The sequence below is a fragment of the Lycorma delicatula genome, chromosome 3 (assembly GCF_047948215.1).
Source record: "Lycorma delicatula isolate Av1 chromosome 3, ASM4794821v1, whole genome shotgun sequence".
Taxonomy (NCBI): Eukaryota; Metazoa; Arthropoda; class Insecta; order Hemiptera; family Fulgoridae; genus Lycorma; species Lycorma delicatula.
Window position 1 is genome coordinate 173,316,727 of NC_134457.1, and position 18,686 is coordinate 173,335,412.

The following is an 18,686-nucleotide window of genomic DNA, read 5'->3' on the forward strand; positions in this document are numbered from 1 at the left end:
ATTACTAGATGCTATTTTAATCAAATATAAGTTTTAAATACAGTAAAATATTTTATATCATCTATCACCGATCAATTAAAAAAAATATCATTTCTGGCTCTGTAAATAGGTAAACCAAACAGCTATTGCCACAAAAAACACAATTATTATGATACACAAGGTTTTCCTTAGCAAAGACAGTCAATTCTCTACAGTTCTTCATCACATGAAGGAAAATCAATTTATTGCAAAATTAATTTAATAACATCTAAGTAATGATGCATAGATCCAAAGAACTGTTCTGGCTTGGATTTGCATTAAAGAGAAATTGAAGCACCACTCCCTATTGGTTGGTTAGTCTAACAATTTTTTTTACTCCTCCTTCTGGGTTGATCATCTCGCTCTTACTATCCACTCTTTCCCTGAATCTCAATTCCCTTATTCTAAAGATATATATTCTTAATCTAAGAATGTTTCATAGATTTTTATTTGTGGTTTATAAGAATGGATCAATCAAAAAACTCAGTTTCTTACCTCGGTTATACAGAAGCCAACCCAAACCTGAAATGTAAGTGTGTAAATTGTAAAGAAAAATCTTATTTTTTCTATTAAATAAATGTTTTATGAGTAAACACTTAATAACATATTTTAGTTCATTAAACTTCAGTCATAACTCTGCTACTTATTACAGAACAATATACAACAATGCACCATTTCATGATAAGAAGGAGGTATGTTACTTTGTTGTTTTAAATTCACTACTTTTCCAACACGTATTATAGCTAGATACATAAAAAGCACCTTTGGTCCAACATACACCACTGAAAGCTATTTTCTCTAAAATTTTGATATTTACCATATAGCCATCCCGCTCATGAACAGAATGATATATCATATGTAAGCCTGATAACAAACTATACTTTGGTGGACTTACAATGATTTGTAACAGTGTATTTGTTTCAGTGAAAAAGGTTATCTCTTATCACTTATCTCTTTACACAGTAGTAAGCTGTGGCACAGGAGCTAGTTATTGGGCAGAAATTTACCATTCCAGAAATAACTTTTTTCTCATGTCAGGAGCATATAATGGATACAATTAAATGATTGTAATCATTTACAACCCTTGTTTATGAGCAAGATGGCTATATGGTAAATATCAATATTTTAGAGAAAATAGCTTTCAGTGGTGTATCTTGAACCAATTTACTTGTATCATTTACTCCCATTTTCATCCATTAATCCTGAGTTTGAATTATAATATTAAATTAAACAGCTTACCTATAAAATGTACAGTGCCCATGAAATTACTGAAGGTAGACAATACCATATGTAAATAAATAGATAGTTATCAAAAATGTGTGTTTCTGATGCTGGCTACAAAGCCCATAAAAATCTTATCTTTGTCCAGGAAAACTGAGAATAAATAACACATAAAAGGGGTATTATACATAACATTTTTTTAATTGATATGACATCACAACTCCTGAAATTTCTCCAAATTAAACAAAAACATAAGGTAATGATGCAGGAAAAATATACCTAATGTTTCTTATTTATATGTTGGAATGCCAACCAAAAACACCTAGACACGGTTACACCATTCCTGTACTTGTGCAATATGCTCCAGTATTTTTTTTTAATAAATAATCTACCAGATTAGGCAGAACAAAGGTTTATAAACAAAATAGAAAAATAACACATTTTTTAATTTTATTTATTAGTATTCATAAATCATCAGATATATATTTTTTAACGGTATTTCTAAAATAATCAAACAAGAACTGACTGGCCAATTTACACCTCAATAAACCTTGCTGATACTGAACTTGAGTGATAACACCATCTGTGTGCGATGATACAACTTTGTAATTTGAGTTTTCAAATGCAAACGTCATTATACCTTTATTGTTCTAAACATTACAAAAAAAAAACAAATTAAATTAGCTACTTTGCATAAGCAATGTGACATCTAAAAATATTAAAATTAATTTCTGTTCTAGTGAATATGAGAACAAACAGGTCTATACCAGACTCCAACCAATCACTGAGAAAGTGCATTACTGAAGCCATACTGAAATAATTTTTATAACTATGCAATCAATGTCTATATAATCTGGGATTTAAAATGCAGTTTTAATTAACAACATAACATCTATAAAATTACTGATTTATACATTCTAAAACATTTAAGAACTACAAGACATGTTTAAAACATTTTATGTAGACCAGATCAGTTGGCAACATTTTTTCAAAGAATAAGCCAAAAGAATTAAAATTAAAAATGACCCAGTATTATTTTTCTTGCTCATTTTTTGCTGAACAAAATATTTCTTCTAACTTATAACATTTTAAACTGAAACATTACACCAAAAATAAACAAACTAACAACAAATCTAAAGAAAATTGATTAGAAACAAAAATTTAATTTCAATTTAATGAAATAAAAATATTTATTTGCAATCACACCAAACTAAATTTTAAAAATGAGTTGATTTTTTATTCTCACTTTTCTCAGTTGTAAATTGTAATTTTAATCTGCAATCACTGATTAATAATTTTTAGTAAATGGAAGTCAATATTAATAATTTGAATTTGTATTCAGCATAAACATAAGAAAAAAAAATGATTAGTATGAAGGAAGTTAGAAGGAAAACATATTTCCCAAATTAACTGCTGCCTACTTACTACTTGTAGAAGGATAATTTTTAGTTTTAACTGAAATGTAGTTAACAACTTAACTGCTACATAAAACTACCCTAATAAAACCCAACTTCTACCCTTTTCCTGAAATCTGTCTGTAAAAATCGTTTCCTAATGATCTATCTGTAAACAAAAATAGAGTTATTTGGTTTTCCCAAGTAAAAAAGGAAGATCATCACTTAAAATTGATCATCCACTTAATAGGTGTGAAGCCCTCGACGAAAACTATACAATATATGCTGTAATATACAATATAACTGTAATATATGTGCAAATAAGTCATGATCTTAACTGCTTATCTTCCATAACAGCAGGTCCTGTCAGTGCAAGTGAAGTAGATCTACGCAATAACACTTAAAATATAGTTCATAACCATTTAAAATATCAAAAATTATCCAACAAATGATTACTTGGCAACTAACATTACCACAAAAAAACCTTATTTTCACTAAGCTCAAGGAAATATGAAATAGGTATTCCAATACTGTACTGAGAAAAGCACAAGAGTAAGAAACATTCTGAGTTACTCACTTGAAAATAATTCAAGATATTAAACCAGCCCCAGCAAAATTTCTGACAGTGAATCTTTTTGAAAGCTAGGACTGGAAAATGTTCAGCATTTGGTTTACAACTGTGTGAAACCTAACAATTACATATCTTTGCAGTAATGAAAAATGACTTCTGCAGTGATGATTCCAGTCAAATGATGAAGCCATACATTAAGTATAAAAATGTCTACACCACCAAGGTTTGTTTTGTTTCATGAATTCCCTTATACAAGTCCACCAACAAATTGATGACTATGCTGAGTAAAGATTGTATTACGATGTATCTTTTAAACATTTCTATATTCCAGTATTAATGACAAGGAGCTCAAACCTTTTTTTATATTTCAATGTTAAAATAATTTTGATAAGTTAAGAAATGAATAACATTATTTAGTAATTGCATTAATCTTATTCAGATTATTTTATTATCTAACTATTAAAATTTATTTAATATACATATTTACACATACATATTTAATGCATCTAAAAAATTCAAATCATTAGAAAATATCTTATTTTCATTTAAATCTACCCGTAAAAGTACAAATCACTTTTAACAGCACCAGTAAAATAACCAGAAAACAACAATGTATCTATAAAAAGAAATGCTTAACATGAAAAGACTAATCTATAAAAATAAAATTGTTAACTTTATGATTTACCAATGAGAACTTTTATTAAACTAAATTACAATCTACAATTCAAGCAATGATATTACAAACCTGCAACTTTATATGATCTGGATCAACAACAATATTATCTTGATCATCAACCATGCATGAAACAGCAGCAACAACATATTTCATTTCAATGCCAGAATTAATGAGTGCTAAAGAAGTAGCATTCACCATACATGCCAGTAACTATAAACAAAGATACTAAACCATTAAAATTATTTTTTTAAATTATATTTCTATTACATGATGAAACGTGAAAAATGTTAATAATGCATGCCCAAATCAAATAACGCAAAAAAAAGGCTCAACTTTTCACAACGGGTAGAAATAAATGTAACTTTATTATGTAATCAAGTACAAAAAAACTATGGGTAGAATAATAACTTAAGTTATGAACATACTCTTATATAAGTGGATACTGTAAAGAGTCGACTGACATGGCAATAACCGCTTGATGCAAGATTCTTAAAACAGTTGTTTAAAATAATATTCATGTTTCCTTTACTATTTTCAACATATTCTGCATAAACTAGTGCGCACATACTTTTACAACATTTTCGTCATGAACAGCTGTTGACGGCCTCCTGTTTCGTTCCTTGTCATCCAATGACTCTGTACTGTCATTAAACCGCTTCTACCATATGTTTATTGTAGTAAGAGATGGAGCTTCATCACCAAATGCTTGCTGTATCATAGAATAAGTTTCAACAAAAGATTTTTGAAGTTGAACACAAAATTTTACTGCGCTTCTCTGTTCCATGTTGCAAGCTCGCACGAGATTACATGAACACAATGTACGTGGCCGAATATAACTTGAGACTGGAGTAACTGAACGTGATGAAATTTTGTACACACACTCATCAGACATCATACTACATAGTTCCTTGGTTGTCTGAGAGATGGTGCTACTTGTATCGGCTACAGAAATTTAGTTCAGGAACTTTTCAGACATACTATGTATGTAAATCTCATTAAAAAAAGATTACATTTATCCAAAAAGGTCAAATCTATCTCATCTAACTAAATGTAGAAAGGCCAGTGATTTTCATGAGAAAAAACAGAATTATAGCATCATTACACCTAAATTCCTTCCTTATCTTTCAAAATCTTTTAACCCCACAAGTGCCTATACAGTTTCTTTAAAATGCCAAGACTTTTTTGAACTTTTTGTAGTCTTACATTCAAAATCCTTCAGAAAATTAACCATTATGTTCAGCTATATCATATTACATCATTTTGATCAGAAAGCTTTGAAAATTTTATGTCTTATTGTTATTGCGTTTTCATTTATTGTGAAAAAATAAAGTAAAATATATGTAAATTTTCTTACCTGTTATTTTTGGTTGTAGAAGTTTTGGCTCATTTATATCAGACTAAATAATAAATAATTGAAATTCTGAGGTACAAAATAAGCAGAATTTTATGATGAAGAAATACAAATAAAAATCTTATTATTTATCACATTAAAAAAAATATTTACACACAAAAAAGTATCACTTGTCCCTTCATTTGTAGTTTTCTACCAATATTATAGTTACACAAAGACAAAGTATACACAAAAACAAAAACTAATCTATAACTAAACATTTTTCAACTAATAAAATATTCCTTTTTTATGAAATTATTCTGAATTGCTGCTCTCTCTTTGCTTTCTCTTGCTCTGCTATAGAAGCCTCCAGAAGTGCTCCAGTTTATGAAAACAGGCTGGGTGAACACAACAATTACAATCAGGCCACCGATAACAACACTTTCCCCTTTCTTTGTAGGCCCACAAATTGCATATGGCCATTCCTTAAGACCTGGAAAATGGGTCAACTCATGCCAGGAACCGGCTGCTTGAGGAATCAGATCAACTACTGGTTCTGAATTCTCAACTAATGTTTTTAAAATATTTATCATAAACTGTCTTCTTTCTAGTGGTTTTATCGTGTTAATTTTTTACAAACATTTACAAGAGGCATGTCAAGAATATTATAAAATATTTTTTTCCAGTAATGAAGAGCTGCCCTCATACAAGTTAAATGATAAATAATTTTGTCTTTGATGTCAACACCTCCCATAAACATATATTTATTTAATAGTACTAGTTTCACCACCTCTTTTTAACTTTTACTCCTTTTTTCTTTTTCCTGTTTAGCCTCCGGTAACTACCGTTTAGATAATTCTTCAGAGAATAAATGAGGATGAAGTGTAGTCTTGTACATTCTCAGTTCGACCATTCCTGAGATGTGTGGTTAATTGAAATCCAACCACCAAATAACACCGGTATCCACGATCTAGTATTCAAATTCGTGTAAAAATAACTGGCTTTACTAGGACTTGAATGCTGGAAATCTCTTAATAGTAAATCTCTAAATAGTAAATAGTAAATTCGTGTTTATCATTAGACCAACCCAGTGGGTTAACTTTTACTCCTAATTAATTTATCTTCTGCATGGCATGCTGATGTTATCAAATAAACAGGCTTCTAGATTTTCTTCACCTTATAACCTACTAAAAGAGTTTCTTGTTGTCTGGAATAAATGCTCTCAGTTATCCCTAATTTTGTCTGAACGACAGTTTTAGACAAATCTTTAATATTTTTATTTACAGTTCCAGTCAGGTAAGTGGACCTTTCCAGCAGCAATTTGCACAAAGGTAATTTCAAATAACAATTGTCACAAAAGAGATGGTAACCTTTATCTAACAATCTTGCTTTAGTCATGAGATCCATAACAACCTTTTGAGTGAAACGACTTTCAACATTAGCCAAAATGTTTTTCCCGCTGTAAATTTCAGTGAGAACATAACTACCAACACTGTCATTCAAATTTTGAACTTTTTTATCCTCAATCTCACAAGGCGTTTGTTAAGCTTGTATTGAATATACAAAGGCCATTCTGAAAGTAATGATAAAAACGCTCTACAGAAAAAAAATTTATTCAATATTCCAAATCTATAGGCGCTTTTTCAAAGTAACCTCCCTCACTTCTAATACACTTTTCCCTGTTGCCTCCACAGCTATAATAACCTCATGGCTGGTCTTCAATTTCTGTCCCCCGAGTGGAAACTTGACTTTGGGGAATAGCCAGAAGTTGCAAGGGGCCAAATCCGGACTGTATGGTGGGTGGGGCACAGTTGCGATGCCATGAGCGTTCAAGAAATAAAGTAGTGTGAGCGACATGGGGCAGCACATTGTCATGATGCAGTAAAATTTTGTTAATATTCTTGTGCAGTTGTTTTTTTCTGAAAATGACACATTATAATCAAAACCGATTTGTAATAATCTGCCATGACGGTCTGGCCTTGAGGGACAGCATGTTGGTACAAAAAACCCTCGAAACCAAAGAAGATTATCATCATAACCTTATCGGCGCTGCAACTCACCTTTGCTTTTTTCAGAGGTGGCGACTGCACCCTTTTCCATTGGGAACTTTGTTGTTTCAGTTCCGGATTGTGGTGATACATCCAAGATTCATCTACAGTTATGATTTGATTCATTTCTTCATTTGCTTCCCACCAAACCATGGTAACAAGTCGACACATAGAGACATGATGTTGCATTTGCTCTGATGTGAGCAGGTACGGCACCCATCTGCAAGATACATATTCCACGGCCAAAACATTATGCAAAATCAAAATTGCACTACCAACTACATGGTAATTTTTTAATTAGCTCGCCGCATGTCTACACATGCGGCGAGCTCTCTAACAGTAATTTGTCATTCTTCATGGATGATAGCAGCAGTATTCTTTATAACCTTGGCACAATATGTTGAAGGGCACCCCCATGTGGCTCGTTGGCGATGCTCTCTCTACCCTCCTCAAACACTTTATACTGCTTGTAGAAGAAGGTCACAGTTTTTTTTTTTACCTCTGGGACTGCCATTAGGTACTGCTTCAGAAGATGAGATGAATGACAAGTAGCATGTGAAAATGCCATGACTGAACAGAAATCTTACCCAGGATCTGGATGGTCAACTGGTTCATAACATCTTCACCATACACCATAGTTAATTCATACGCATCTTTAAGATTCTTCCCAAATTTCACTAAAAATTTTACGTTACAACATAGCTCTTACTTTTTAAGTCCATGGTGGACTTGGTAGGTGAATAACACACATTACATGAATCGTCACATACGTCCACTCACTGCATTGATCAACTTGAAACTGATCGTTATAGATGGCTAAAAGAATGGGCTACACCATGTATGCAGTGTTACCACCCTTCACAATACATTTTTCCTCAGGAAAAATTATCATTACTTTTTTAACAACCCTCATATATACACCAATTTTTCATGCTAATCATGTTTTCATCAAGAGACATATTTTCCTGAGGGATACAATGCATTTTGAATCCCTCACTCATTGCATCTAAAAATTTTCTGAACCATACCATGGATCATAATCCAGATGATCCTTTGGTACACCTGCTTCACTGTTAAGTGACAGCACAGAAGATATTGCTTGAAACCTGTTGTGAAACATTGCTTCATGAAAAAATGGCAATACCTGTGATTTACTTGTAACCCATTAATCTGCAACATTGTTTCTGTAATTCAGTCCATTTACATTTTTATAATTATATAATAATAACAATATACTTTATTCTGAGAACAGTTACATCAACCCATTCAACAACCTGAAGTGGCTGTTTTAAACAGCCGCTTCATTGAACCTTGTCTTCTTTTCAAATTAATTTTTTTCTCAGCATACAAATTAGTTTACTTGGCTAAAAGATTCCAAATATTATTTGTAAAAAAAAAGATAAAAATAATCTGAAGGCTTACTGTCTTTAGCTGGTAGGTTTCTTGAACCAGTAAAATTGAACCATTAAAGTTAGCTGCAATATCATTTTTGGGTTCCGGTGGATAAACAAATGCCCATTTAGGGGAAACATCAACAAAAAGTGCACATGTTGGAACATTATCGTTGGGTATTCTGACTCTCAGCTATGTATATTAATAACAAATGATCGCAGCACTGTATTAACATCGCAATAGTGAATTTGGCATTACACGATGGTGTATTAAAGTAGCTATTATATTTCTGAAATAAATGATTCAATTATGGTTTTTCAACTTGGGAATTCAGGTGTGATATTTTCCAATACAATCAATACAAAATTACTCAATGTAATATGAGAATATATTTCACAGTGAAGTATTTTATCTTGATCAAGAAAATAACTGGGGATAAAGAATACAAGTCTTAAAATATTTTTCAGTAAAACTTTTTTAGATACTTGTCTCTACTCGATCCTAAAATTCACAACTTGGCTCAAAAATTACTCCAAAACTTTGAGTACTCGCATACCCATAATATATGTACATTACCAGCATGAATACTTAGTTATTCATAGTGCAAATTGTTAGATACATATTTTAAATTCTGCCTAGGGCTATACAACTGTTCATAAAATAATAATATTTAAAAATGTTTAAAAGATCAATAAAATGAATCTCTTATAGCAAATTCAACTTACTGCACTGGGGATATATTTGTCCTTTTTTCAATTAACAATGATCCATTACAGATAACCCCAGTGCTCCCCACAGTAGTATTTCGAATTCACTATTATTATTGTTGATTTAGAGCATTCTTCTTTATCACTCTAATTGTGGAGTAAAAGTAAGAGAAAAAATGTCACACTGACATTTCTAATGTAGTTGCAGCTTTATAAAAAGTTGACAAAAATCATTATTGAATCAAACCCTAAACATTTTCCTAAATTTAGAAAAGGCTGGAAAGTAAGACAAGATCATGAGAAAAGACATGCTCTCCAAAAGCTGGGCATCTGGTCAGACTGATTGTGAATGGATTTGGATTTTTTGAAACCACTTGAAATTAAAAGATATGATTAAAATAACTTTTAATATTTGAAGGTTATAAATTGAAAAACTGGTTTTTGATGTTCAAAAATCTCTTATGAATCCAAATTGTGTACAAAGCTCAATCTCAAATATAGACTTAACTATTATACATTTCAAACTTGAATAAGATGTATAATTTATGAAGAGTTTCTATGAAATTTTCATTGTTTTTTCCTATGACTGAAGGTCTCTTCAGTGAGGAAGACACATAAGTTACCTTTTAGTAATTTTTCTGCTGAAATTTAATTTTTCAAGTTTTTCCTGATATTTTACCAATTTTAATAATATCCCTGACTAAATCAAAATTAGCTGACTTTCAAGGCCTGAGGAACCCTGCAATGATTCTTTTCACCCTTTACAACATAGGATTTTAATGTGATGTTTACAGAGCAAGCAGATGTCATTAGGTATGGAAACTTATGGTAGGGAAATTAATTTTACCAAAAAAAAATCTGAGATCAATAGTTTCACTAGAGAAAATCCATTGCCAACATAATACCTACAAACAATTTTGCATAAAGGTTACTTTACTTAAAGGCACAAAAATTACTAATTTTCTTTTATCTAACAGCAAGATAAAAGATATTTTTAAAAACGATCTTAATATTGCCATGGCTACATCTTGAAAATCGGCTTCTGTCTAAAGAAGTACTAAAGTTAAGATAAAATGCTAAAGACTGTCTCAAAAGAGTAGGCATTTATAGACTGATTTGTAGATACAAAAACTGCAGTTAGGAAACATAAGACACCTGAAATAAGGACTGAAACTAGAATAAGGGAGCACAAGGTAATTATAATTATAGACCAGAGAAACTGGCACAGCTCAACATTTTCTGGAAACCACTTAACCAGTCAACTAAAATGTACTAATTAAAACAAAAATGTTGAACTTACACTACCAAAATTCTGCACTTCCTGTATTGTTATAGTCACACCAGTTCTTGGGTAAGATGAAGTTGATATAACAGCATCACATGTGTTTCTCATGAACGCCTCTCTTTGTCTATCAATAATATCTGAGAAATTAAGATGTAAAAATTTAGCAAAAAACTATTGTTAAATAAGTAAAAACAAGGGGTTTGTTGTGCCCAGTCTGGCTGCACAATGCTGTGAAACTCCACAAATAAAAAAAAGTATAAAAACTCATGTTTTTTTACAAATGAAGTCGTCATACTCCAAATTTTTTTGGATTTTATGCTTTTTTTGGACACTTTTGGTTCAGTCGATTGCAATCAAAAGGGGAGGTGCACAAATAGATGTTACAACAGTCCTAAATCCAAAATTTCAACATACTATAGCTAATCGTTTTTGATTTATGCGAGATACACGTGTACAGACGTCACACTGAAATTTGTCAAAATGGATTCAAGGATAGTCAAAATGGATATTTCTGTTGAAATCTGAAAACCGACATTTTTTACTATCACAACACTTCCTTTACTTCGTACAAGGAAGTAAAAACCTTCTAAAAATAATTAAATTAAACCACTTTCAAGTAAAAATTACTGATATTATATGTTTCACAAAAATCATTTGTGCACTTATCTGTTACATAGTCACATTTACTATTATTATTAAGTTCCAACTGAAAAATGTTTAACAAGGATTAAAAAATGTTGTGTTAAGAAATCTAATATTTATCTTATACCTACATAAGATGTATATACAAAGTTGTAGGGTAATACATGGCACTACTACTAAGTACGTGGTAAATAAATTAAAACAGACATAATAAATCCAATCTTTTAAGACAGTAGATAATAATACAGTTAAGAAATTCAATAAATTAAAACTAAACTCTGAATATGGATTTAGTCACTCGGGACAGTTATTTTAAAATGAATCAAAGATTCTACTGCAAAAAACATGTAAGGGAGTTAGAGCCAACTTATTTCATAGTCAATAGTACACATCAATCTGAGTATATCTTTGAATGAAATTAATGAGGGGAGCAGGGTAGGACATTACATAATACAACATATTAAATAGTCTTAACATAGACACACTAAGCATATAAACATGATAAGAACAATAAACAACAACAATAATAATAATAAACAACAAGCAAGACATGCCACTTGTGAGTAAAACCAAAATCAATTTATAACATTACCATCAAGCTTGATATAATAATCTTAACTACTATAACTTCAAATTAAAGTTGATATAAAAACCAGTACCCACTTACTATAAGCAGCCTTGGTACAACTCTAAAACAACTTAAGTTAAGAAAAAAAAATCTGATGTGGACACCACATGACTTCCTTGTACGCCTATTAAATTACATATACACATTTTTAAAAAAATGGAAAGTACATAAAATTTCATTAATAACTTCAGATATTTTTTTCATACATTTTTTTTTATTGTTATTATTGAATTATATATTGTAAAACTTTTTTTTTGAATTATATTGGTTTATTAATAATTTATTAATTAACCAATATATTTAAATAAAAAAAGGAGATTAAGTCAGATTCGAACCGATGGCGATGATATCCAAATGATGGTCCCAATGAGATCCAAGGGAATGGGCCTTGTGGGATCCAAATATTTCATTAATTAAAATTTTATTTGGCTATAATACTAGAACCACTGAAAATACGTAACACTTATGATATATCTTTGAAATGAGGGCTTATTACTGCAGTTAAGAAAAAGTCCGAAATCCAAATTTTTTGGATTTTGGGCTTTTTTGGTCACTTTTGGTTCAGTCAATTGTAATCAAAAGGGGAGGTGTACAACTAGATGTTACAACAGTCCTAAATCCAAAATTTCAACATTCTATGTTAATCATTTTTGAGTTATGTAAGATACATACGTACGTACAAACATCATGCCGAAACTAGTCAAAATGGATTCAGGGATTGTCAAAATGGATATTACATTCAAATCTGAAAACCGAAATTTTTTGCAATCACAAAACTTCCTTTACTTCGTACAAGGAAGTAATAAAATCAAAGCATGATCTAAGAGGAATAAAAAATTGTTTTCAAAATGTTTAGCAATATAATAAACTACATAACAAAAAAAAGTGTGAACTTACATGATAACCCTGTCTTTGGAACGAAAATGGTTTCTATTGAAGCTTTATCATTCCTAATTTTTTGGGGTTTAATCTCTGCTGGACCAAACACACTTGCAATTACAACAGTTTCTCCTAAAAAAAAAATATTACAAATTTATTAAATTGACCTGTTTAATAAATAATTATTAACATGTAGAAAAACAAAGGCAGATTTTGAAAGAATTATTTTGGATACTCAAGACCAAAAATATATACAATTATTTTATAAAACAAGATTTCCCCTATAAGTGCAATCTAGATTGCACTATGGGGGTACAAATATAATAAAATATTAGAGAAATTATATTTGTCCAAATTACATATGTATTAAAAAAAAATTCCTTTTGGCACACCGAAAGGCAGAGGTAGATTTCATCGGTGCTAAGTAGGGGATAAAAAAGATTTCCACCTTAAAGTTAAGAAAAACTTCAAATTTACTCAATATGACAATGGTTGCATGTGATAAAAAAGTTTCAAATGTTTAGCATATGACAAGCCCCATCTTACAATTCCAGCAACATTCTGGTCATCCCTTCCTGTAAGGGCTGATCATATCAAAAATTGTTTCAGACAAATGCTTTAGGTAATGTTTAGAGGACTAATGACCACTTGAAACCAACTCAATACTGCACCTCTTAAGAGAGGTATGATTCTTTTTTGTCTTCGAAACCCCATTTTTTCAACCCCCTGGGCTAATGATTGGCGATATAAAAAAAAATTACTTTGATAAGTTTTAGGCCCTTATCAAAAGAATAGTAGGAACTTTAAACAAATTTGATACTTTACTTAATAATACAGTTTTAGCGATATTTTGTTTTTTTTTTAAAAAGCCCCGCCCCCATTTTCAATTTTGGCCAATAATGAACTCGACCAAGATTTTGGGATGAATTATTTTTAAGGAACAATTTGAAAGTGATTGGTTCAAAATTACAACAGTTATTATGACCACAAGAAAGTGAAAAAAAAAAAATATATATATATATAAACCTCTGAGTTGACGGTGGTTTTGAAGTCTGGGGGATTTGAAACACATAGATATGTCGAAATTTTCCAGAAGTCGAATCATAGTACCAATTACAATGGGTAGCTTTCTTATGAAATCTACCTAATACTTGAAACAGATTACTGAAAATAATTTTAAGCAGTTTAACAATATTTGAGACGCTTTAAACTGTACTTGTTACAAGTACTTTATCGAATCCAATCTGAAAGTGAAATCCAATAAGTAAAGAGACAAACATATGGTAGCTAATAATTAATCTAAATGAGTAGTATGTTATTTTGTTGGGATCTGTAACATCAGTTTAACACAGCTGACTGATAACAATTGTTAGATCCTTACGAAAAATCTACTTTTTAAGTAACACAGCTAATTGATACAATATTAACATAACAAACAACACTCGTTCAACAAATTATGAGCAATCTATAAAGAACAAATTTCGGTGATTTTTTTTTTTTAATGAAAAAACGAACCTGAAATTTATTCCAATACACAATCAATATATTAAATGTTGTATGAATTGTGTAAGTTTTTATACGGTATTGAACAACTCAAAAGTGACCCAATAACTATTCTTTACCACACTTAGGTTTTCACTCTAGCTCTGAAATGTCACATCAATGAACTTATTCAGGGAAATCGGCTGGTTACATTAGAAACTTTGGTATAGAGGGAATATCCCATATCCCCAAGCAAAAGCCTTGTTTATGATGGCTTCAAATTTCATTCTCCTAAAAAAAGCTGTTGATCTCACCTTAAAAATAAATGAAATCATAAAAACGCAAAGTGTGTTTTAGCTAAATATAATCGAAGCCTCTACATTACTTAACCAACTACCAGAAAAATTCCCTACACCACAAAAAAATTTCCAAGTGTTTGTAAAACTTAATATTAAATAAAACAGCCATAAGGTGGATTTGGTGCTGCATAAGTCATTTAATGGATAATTTTAGTACAATGACACATCTTACAAAGATTTTTTTTCTTTTCTATATATATATATATATATATATATATATATAGGGGTATAACTTATGAAGTTACGAGTAAGCTCGAAACCTCATAAGTTATACTCGTTTTAGATTTACGTCCTTCGTAAGTTACACAGTACCTGACAAAAAATGTCATAATTCAACACTGCACACATTTAAAATACATTATTTACTCCATAAATAACTTGGTTTAAGAGAAATTATGTTAAGTAAGGTTAGTTAAGTAGGTGGGTCCTAGGTTCAAATCCCAGTCGGGCATGACATTTTCACACACGCTACAAATCATTCATCTCATCCTCTGAAGCAATACCTAACGATAGAACTGGAGATTAAAAAAAAAGTACGTTTAGGTTAGGTATAATGATTTCAACCCACCGGGTTGGTCTAGTGGAGAACGTGTCTTCCCAAATCAGCTGATTTGAAAGTCGAGAGTTTCAGCAGTTACTTTTGTATGGATTTGAATACTAGATCGTGGATATTGGGGTGTTCTTTGGCAGCTGGGTTTCATTCAATTAACATACATCTCAGGAATGGTTGAACTGAGACTGTACAAGACTACACTACATTGACACGCATACATATCATCCTCTGAAGTAATACCTGAACGGTAAAAAAATGTATCTTACACTTGTGCAATGTTGAATTACAAAATTTTTGGCAAGAGTACTGTAATTTACAAAGGATGTAACTCATGTAAAAGATGTTTCCAATGAAACATTTTAATTTTAACATATAACTTAGGTCCTAAATAAGGTATATTACAATTGCAAATCTCATCAAAATTGGAGGACTTATCAAAATCAAAGGTGAATCCCTAACTAACCATGAGCAATATCATCTGATTTACCTCACACTTCACTGACTGACAGGAATCAAATCATATCCTCAACCACTTTTTTTCAATTAGACAGTTATTGTAACTATTACAATATTACAAGATACACTTTAAAGTTTCGTTTTGGAAACAAAAACAAATAAGTGCAATACTCAAAATTAGATTGCAGACAACCTAATTATGGTAATCGAATCTGAACCTCCAAAAGTCTTCTAAACAAACCTAACAGTTGGGAATCGTACATTTTAGTTTTCAGAAATAATTCATAATTAGTTATTCTTTTCATGACAATTAGTTTTCATGTGCTTACTTTTTTAAATAAAGCAGTGAATATAAATCTAAACTGATTATCAAATGATGCAGACAATTCAAACCAATGGATTCACCCTCACTTACAGTTTTGCTAATACTGTTTAAAATATTTGTCCTAAACTACTGTGTTCCAATAAAAATTTATTGCACACTAATTTTTTTTTCAGTTGTTTTGCTGAAAATACTTATGCAGTAGTCCATCTGCTTACTGTTCATAAGCAAATTTACATATTTAAATAAGATACATATGATTTCAATACATTATGATTACTAATCATATGATTTTATTTCATTTTATTTATAATGTAAGAAATTTTATTTTATTTATCATACAATTATTATACTTCTTATTTAAACAAACTAAATTATTTTTATAAAGTAATACTTCGGCTCGGTATAAACTGTACTTCATAAGCTCAAACAATGTTTCTCCAACAGAGTATGCAGGTAAATAGTAAGTAGACAGGAACTTTGGTAGAGCGGCAAAACCACACATTTATCTTGCAGTAAAAATTACACAGTTAGATCAAAATTTTACAAATGTAAAGCAGGTTATCCATCTACAAGTAACAGTAACAAAATAACTCAAAAGAAATTAGTTTAAAGATGCTCCAACAAGGAGCATCCTTTACATCATAACAACATCCTTATACATCATAACAGTTCACATGTAATTTGATGTTTATATGTTATACATTCTTGAACTAAAGAAATTACTCATTAAATTCTACTTTTCTATAAACATAAGACACTATGGCTTTCAACAAGATTGATTATTTTTTTTAAAGGCCACATGGAATGACGGATTGCAGAACGACTAATTAATTAAAAAAGTAACATGTTTCAAATTTTTAGTTAATAAGACTATACTACAAACATTTAAGCTGGACGAGAAAAACGTTAATATAAATGAGAAAAATGGTGGCCATTAAGAGTTTTATTAATATACACTACAAAAACTTTACTAACCTTGCGAAAAACATGCGGAACCATCAGGCTTTGACAAAACATTTAATTCACATCTTACTGGCCTCAGTACGTCCTTTTCTTCCATATTATCATCCATAATATTAGCACACCGCACCTTTCAAAGACCACCCAAAAACTTCACAGATTAATTCGTGCCAAACCATTACGAATAAACATAACCTCTAATATAAAAGTCATGTGTGCAATATCAACTTATCCAAAGCAACTGTTCATTCTTTCACCAAAGGCTCTCTTGGGTCTACTTTTTATATCTATATTATACTTTACATTAATTACATATAACTCAGCTGAAGGAATTTCTTAGTACGTCTTGCTTTTTTCTAAATTAAGTACAGTATTACAAAAAGTCCTTTCCTTTCACCCCACTCAGTCCTAAAGAACAGAAAGGAGCTCCAGAAATATATATTTTTAAAGCAGAAAGCCTTACTATATCACTTTTCAGCAACTTTCTTTTTTCCCCGAGTGGCCAGAGAATTTAAATTTGCCGTAGTTACTCCAAGAGGTTCCTAGGATTAAGTACTTAATAAAAGCGTCCTACAAACATTACTATGATTAAAACCCCAAGGGACCAAGGGAGTAAATAGGGATGTCGAAACCAGAAGAGGTGAAAATTGAAAACTTTCAATTGAATCTTTGGATATCCCGGAAGTAATAGCTACCGATTTTTTTTTAAATTAATCACCAAGAAAAAGCAAAGCGATTTTTCAAAAGTAGCGTATTATCATTTCACTTCAATTGAGATGAGACAGAAAAATTTCAATAATACATAGCAAAATATTTACTCTTAAGTTTCGGTTAAACCCTCCTTAAAGGATTGTTTGCTAATCCATGCTTACTTAGATTAAATGTTTGTTTCATTTATAGATAACTTTAAATTCGCTTTGTAGATTAGATATGTTAATATTCACTGTGAAGAAAACAATTAGTTTGTAGGGCCACTCAGATTCTGAAAATAACAAAAAAATCACTAATTACGTAGGAGTGAGATTATTAATAGTGTAAAAAATCTTATTTTTTAACATGCCTGTAATGAATTCTGTTGTTTTTTTAAAAGATACTGTAGATGTTCGAATCCCTTGTGATTATTTTAAATTAAATTATTAAGAAAAATCCAGTGTTATTTTCAAAGAGTATATTAAAGATGAGCAATAAGTTAAGATATGCAGTAAATATGACATCATGACAAAGGTTGAATGAATCATGCTTTTATTTATACAGCTTTTTCTAATATTTTTAATTACTTTTCTTTTATAACAATGGATTTTTATGTATTATTGTTAACATATACTGAAAAAAAAAATAGTAGTGAAACTGTATCAGGCATAAAGCTAAATCCATGCATTTTCATTCAGTATCTCTATCTTTTGCTAAAAAAATAACTCGGTAGACTTGTAAATAGGAATTTGGTGTGTCAGTCATTATTCACTGACGGTTTTTAATAGTTGACGGATATAATTAATACCGAATGAATCATAATAGTGGCAAGAGTTTTGCAGTACCAACTGAAAGTTTACTCATTCTAGCAATGCTTCGTCAAGCATATACAAGTAGCGTCAATCATTTACAAGTAGTCTTATTTTACCACTATTTTTTTAACATAACTGTTCACTTTCATCTGAATTAAAATCATTCACTCAGGGTAACGCTCATAGCTAATTAAACATTCTCTCCTTCAGTGGGGCTACTTTTTTTTTGCTCAATAATAATTATAATTACAATCGGCT

At 30.6% G+C, this 18,686-nt stretch overlaps 1 protein-coding gene across 1 annotated transcript; it reads right to left on the reverse strand.

Moving 5' to 3' along the window:
• Window positions 1-1,677: 1,677 nt before the first annotated feature.
• Rrp46 (exosome complex component Rrp46) lies at window positions 1,678-17,422 on the reverse strand. Its single transcript, XM_075361042.1, has 5 exons — window positions 16,942-17,422; window positions 12,810-12,923; window positions 10,658-10,779; window positions 3,950-4,090; window positions 1,678-1,889 (listed from the first exon to the last, which is right to left on the reverse strand). Exons 1-5 carry the CDS (start codon window positions 17,036-17,038, stop codon window positions 1,704-1,706), a joined length of 660 nt encoding a protein of 219 aa, XP_075217157.1. The 5' UTR covers window positions 17,039-17,422; the 3' UTR covers window positions 1,678-1,703.
• Window positions 17,423-18,686: the final 1,264 nt, after the last annotated feature.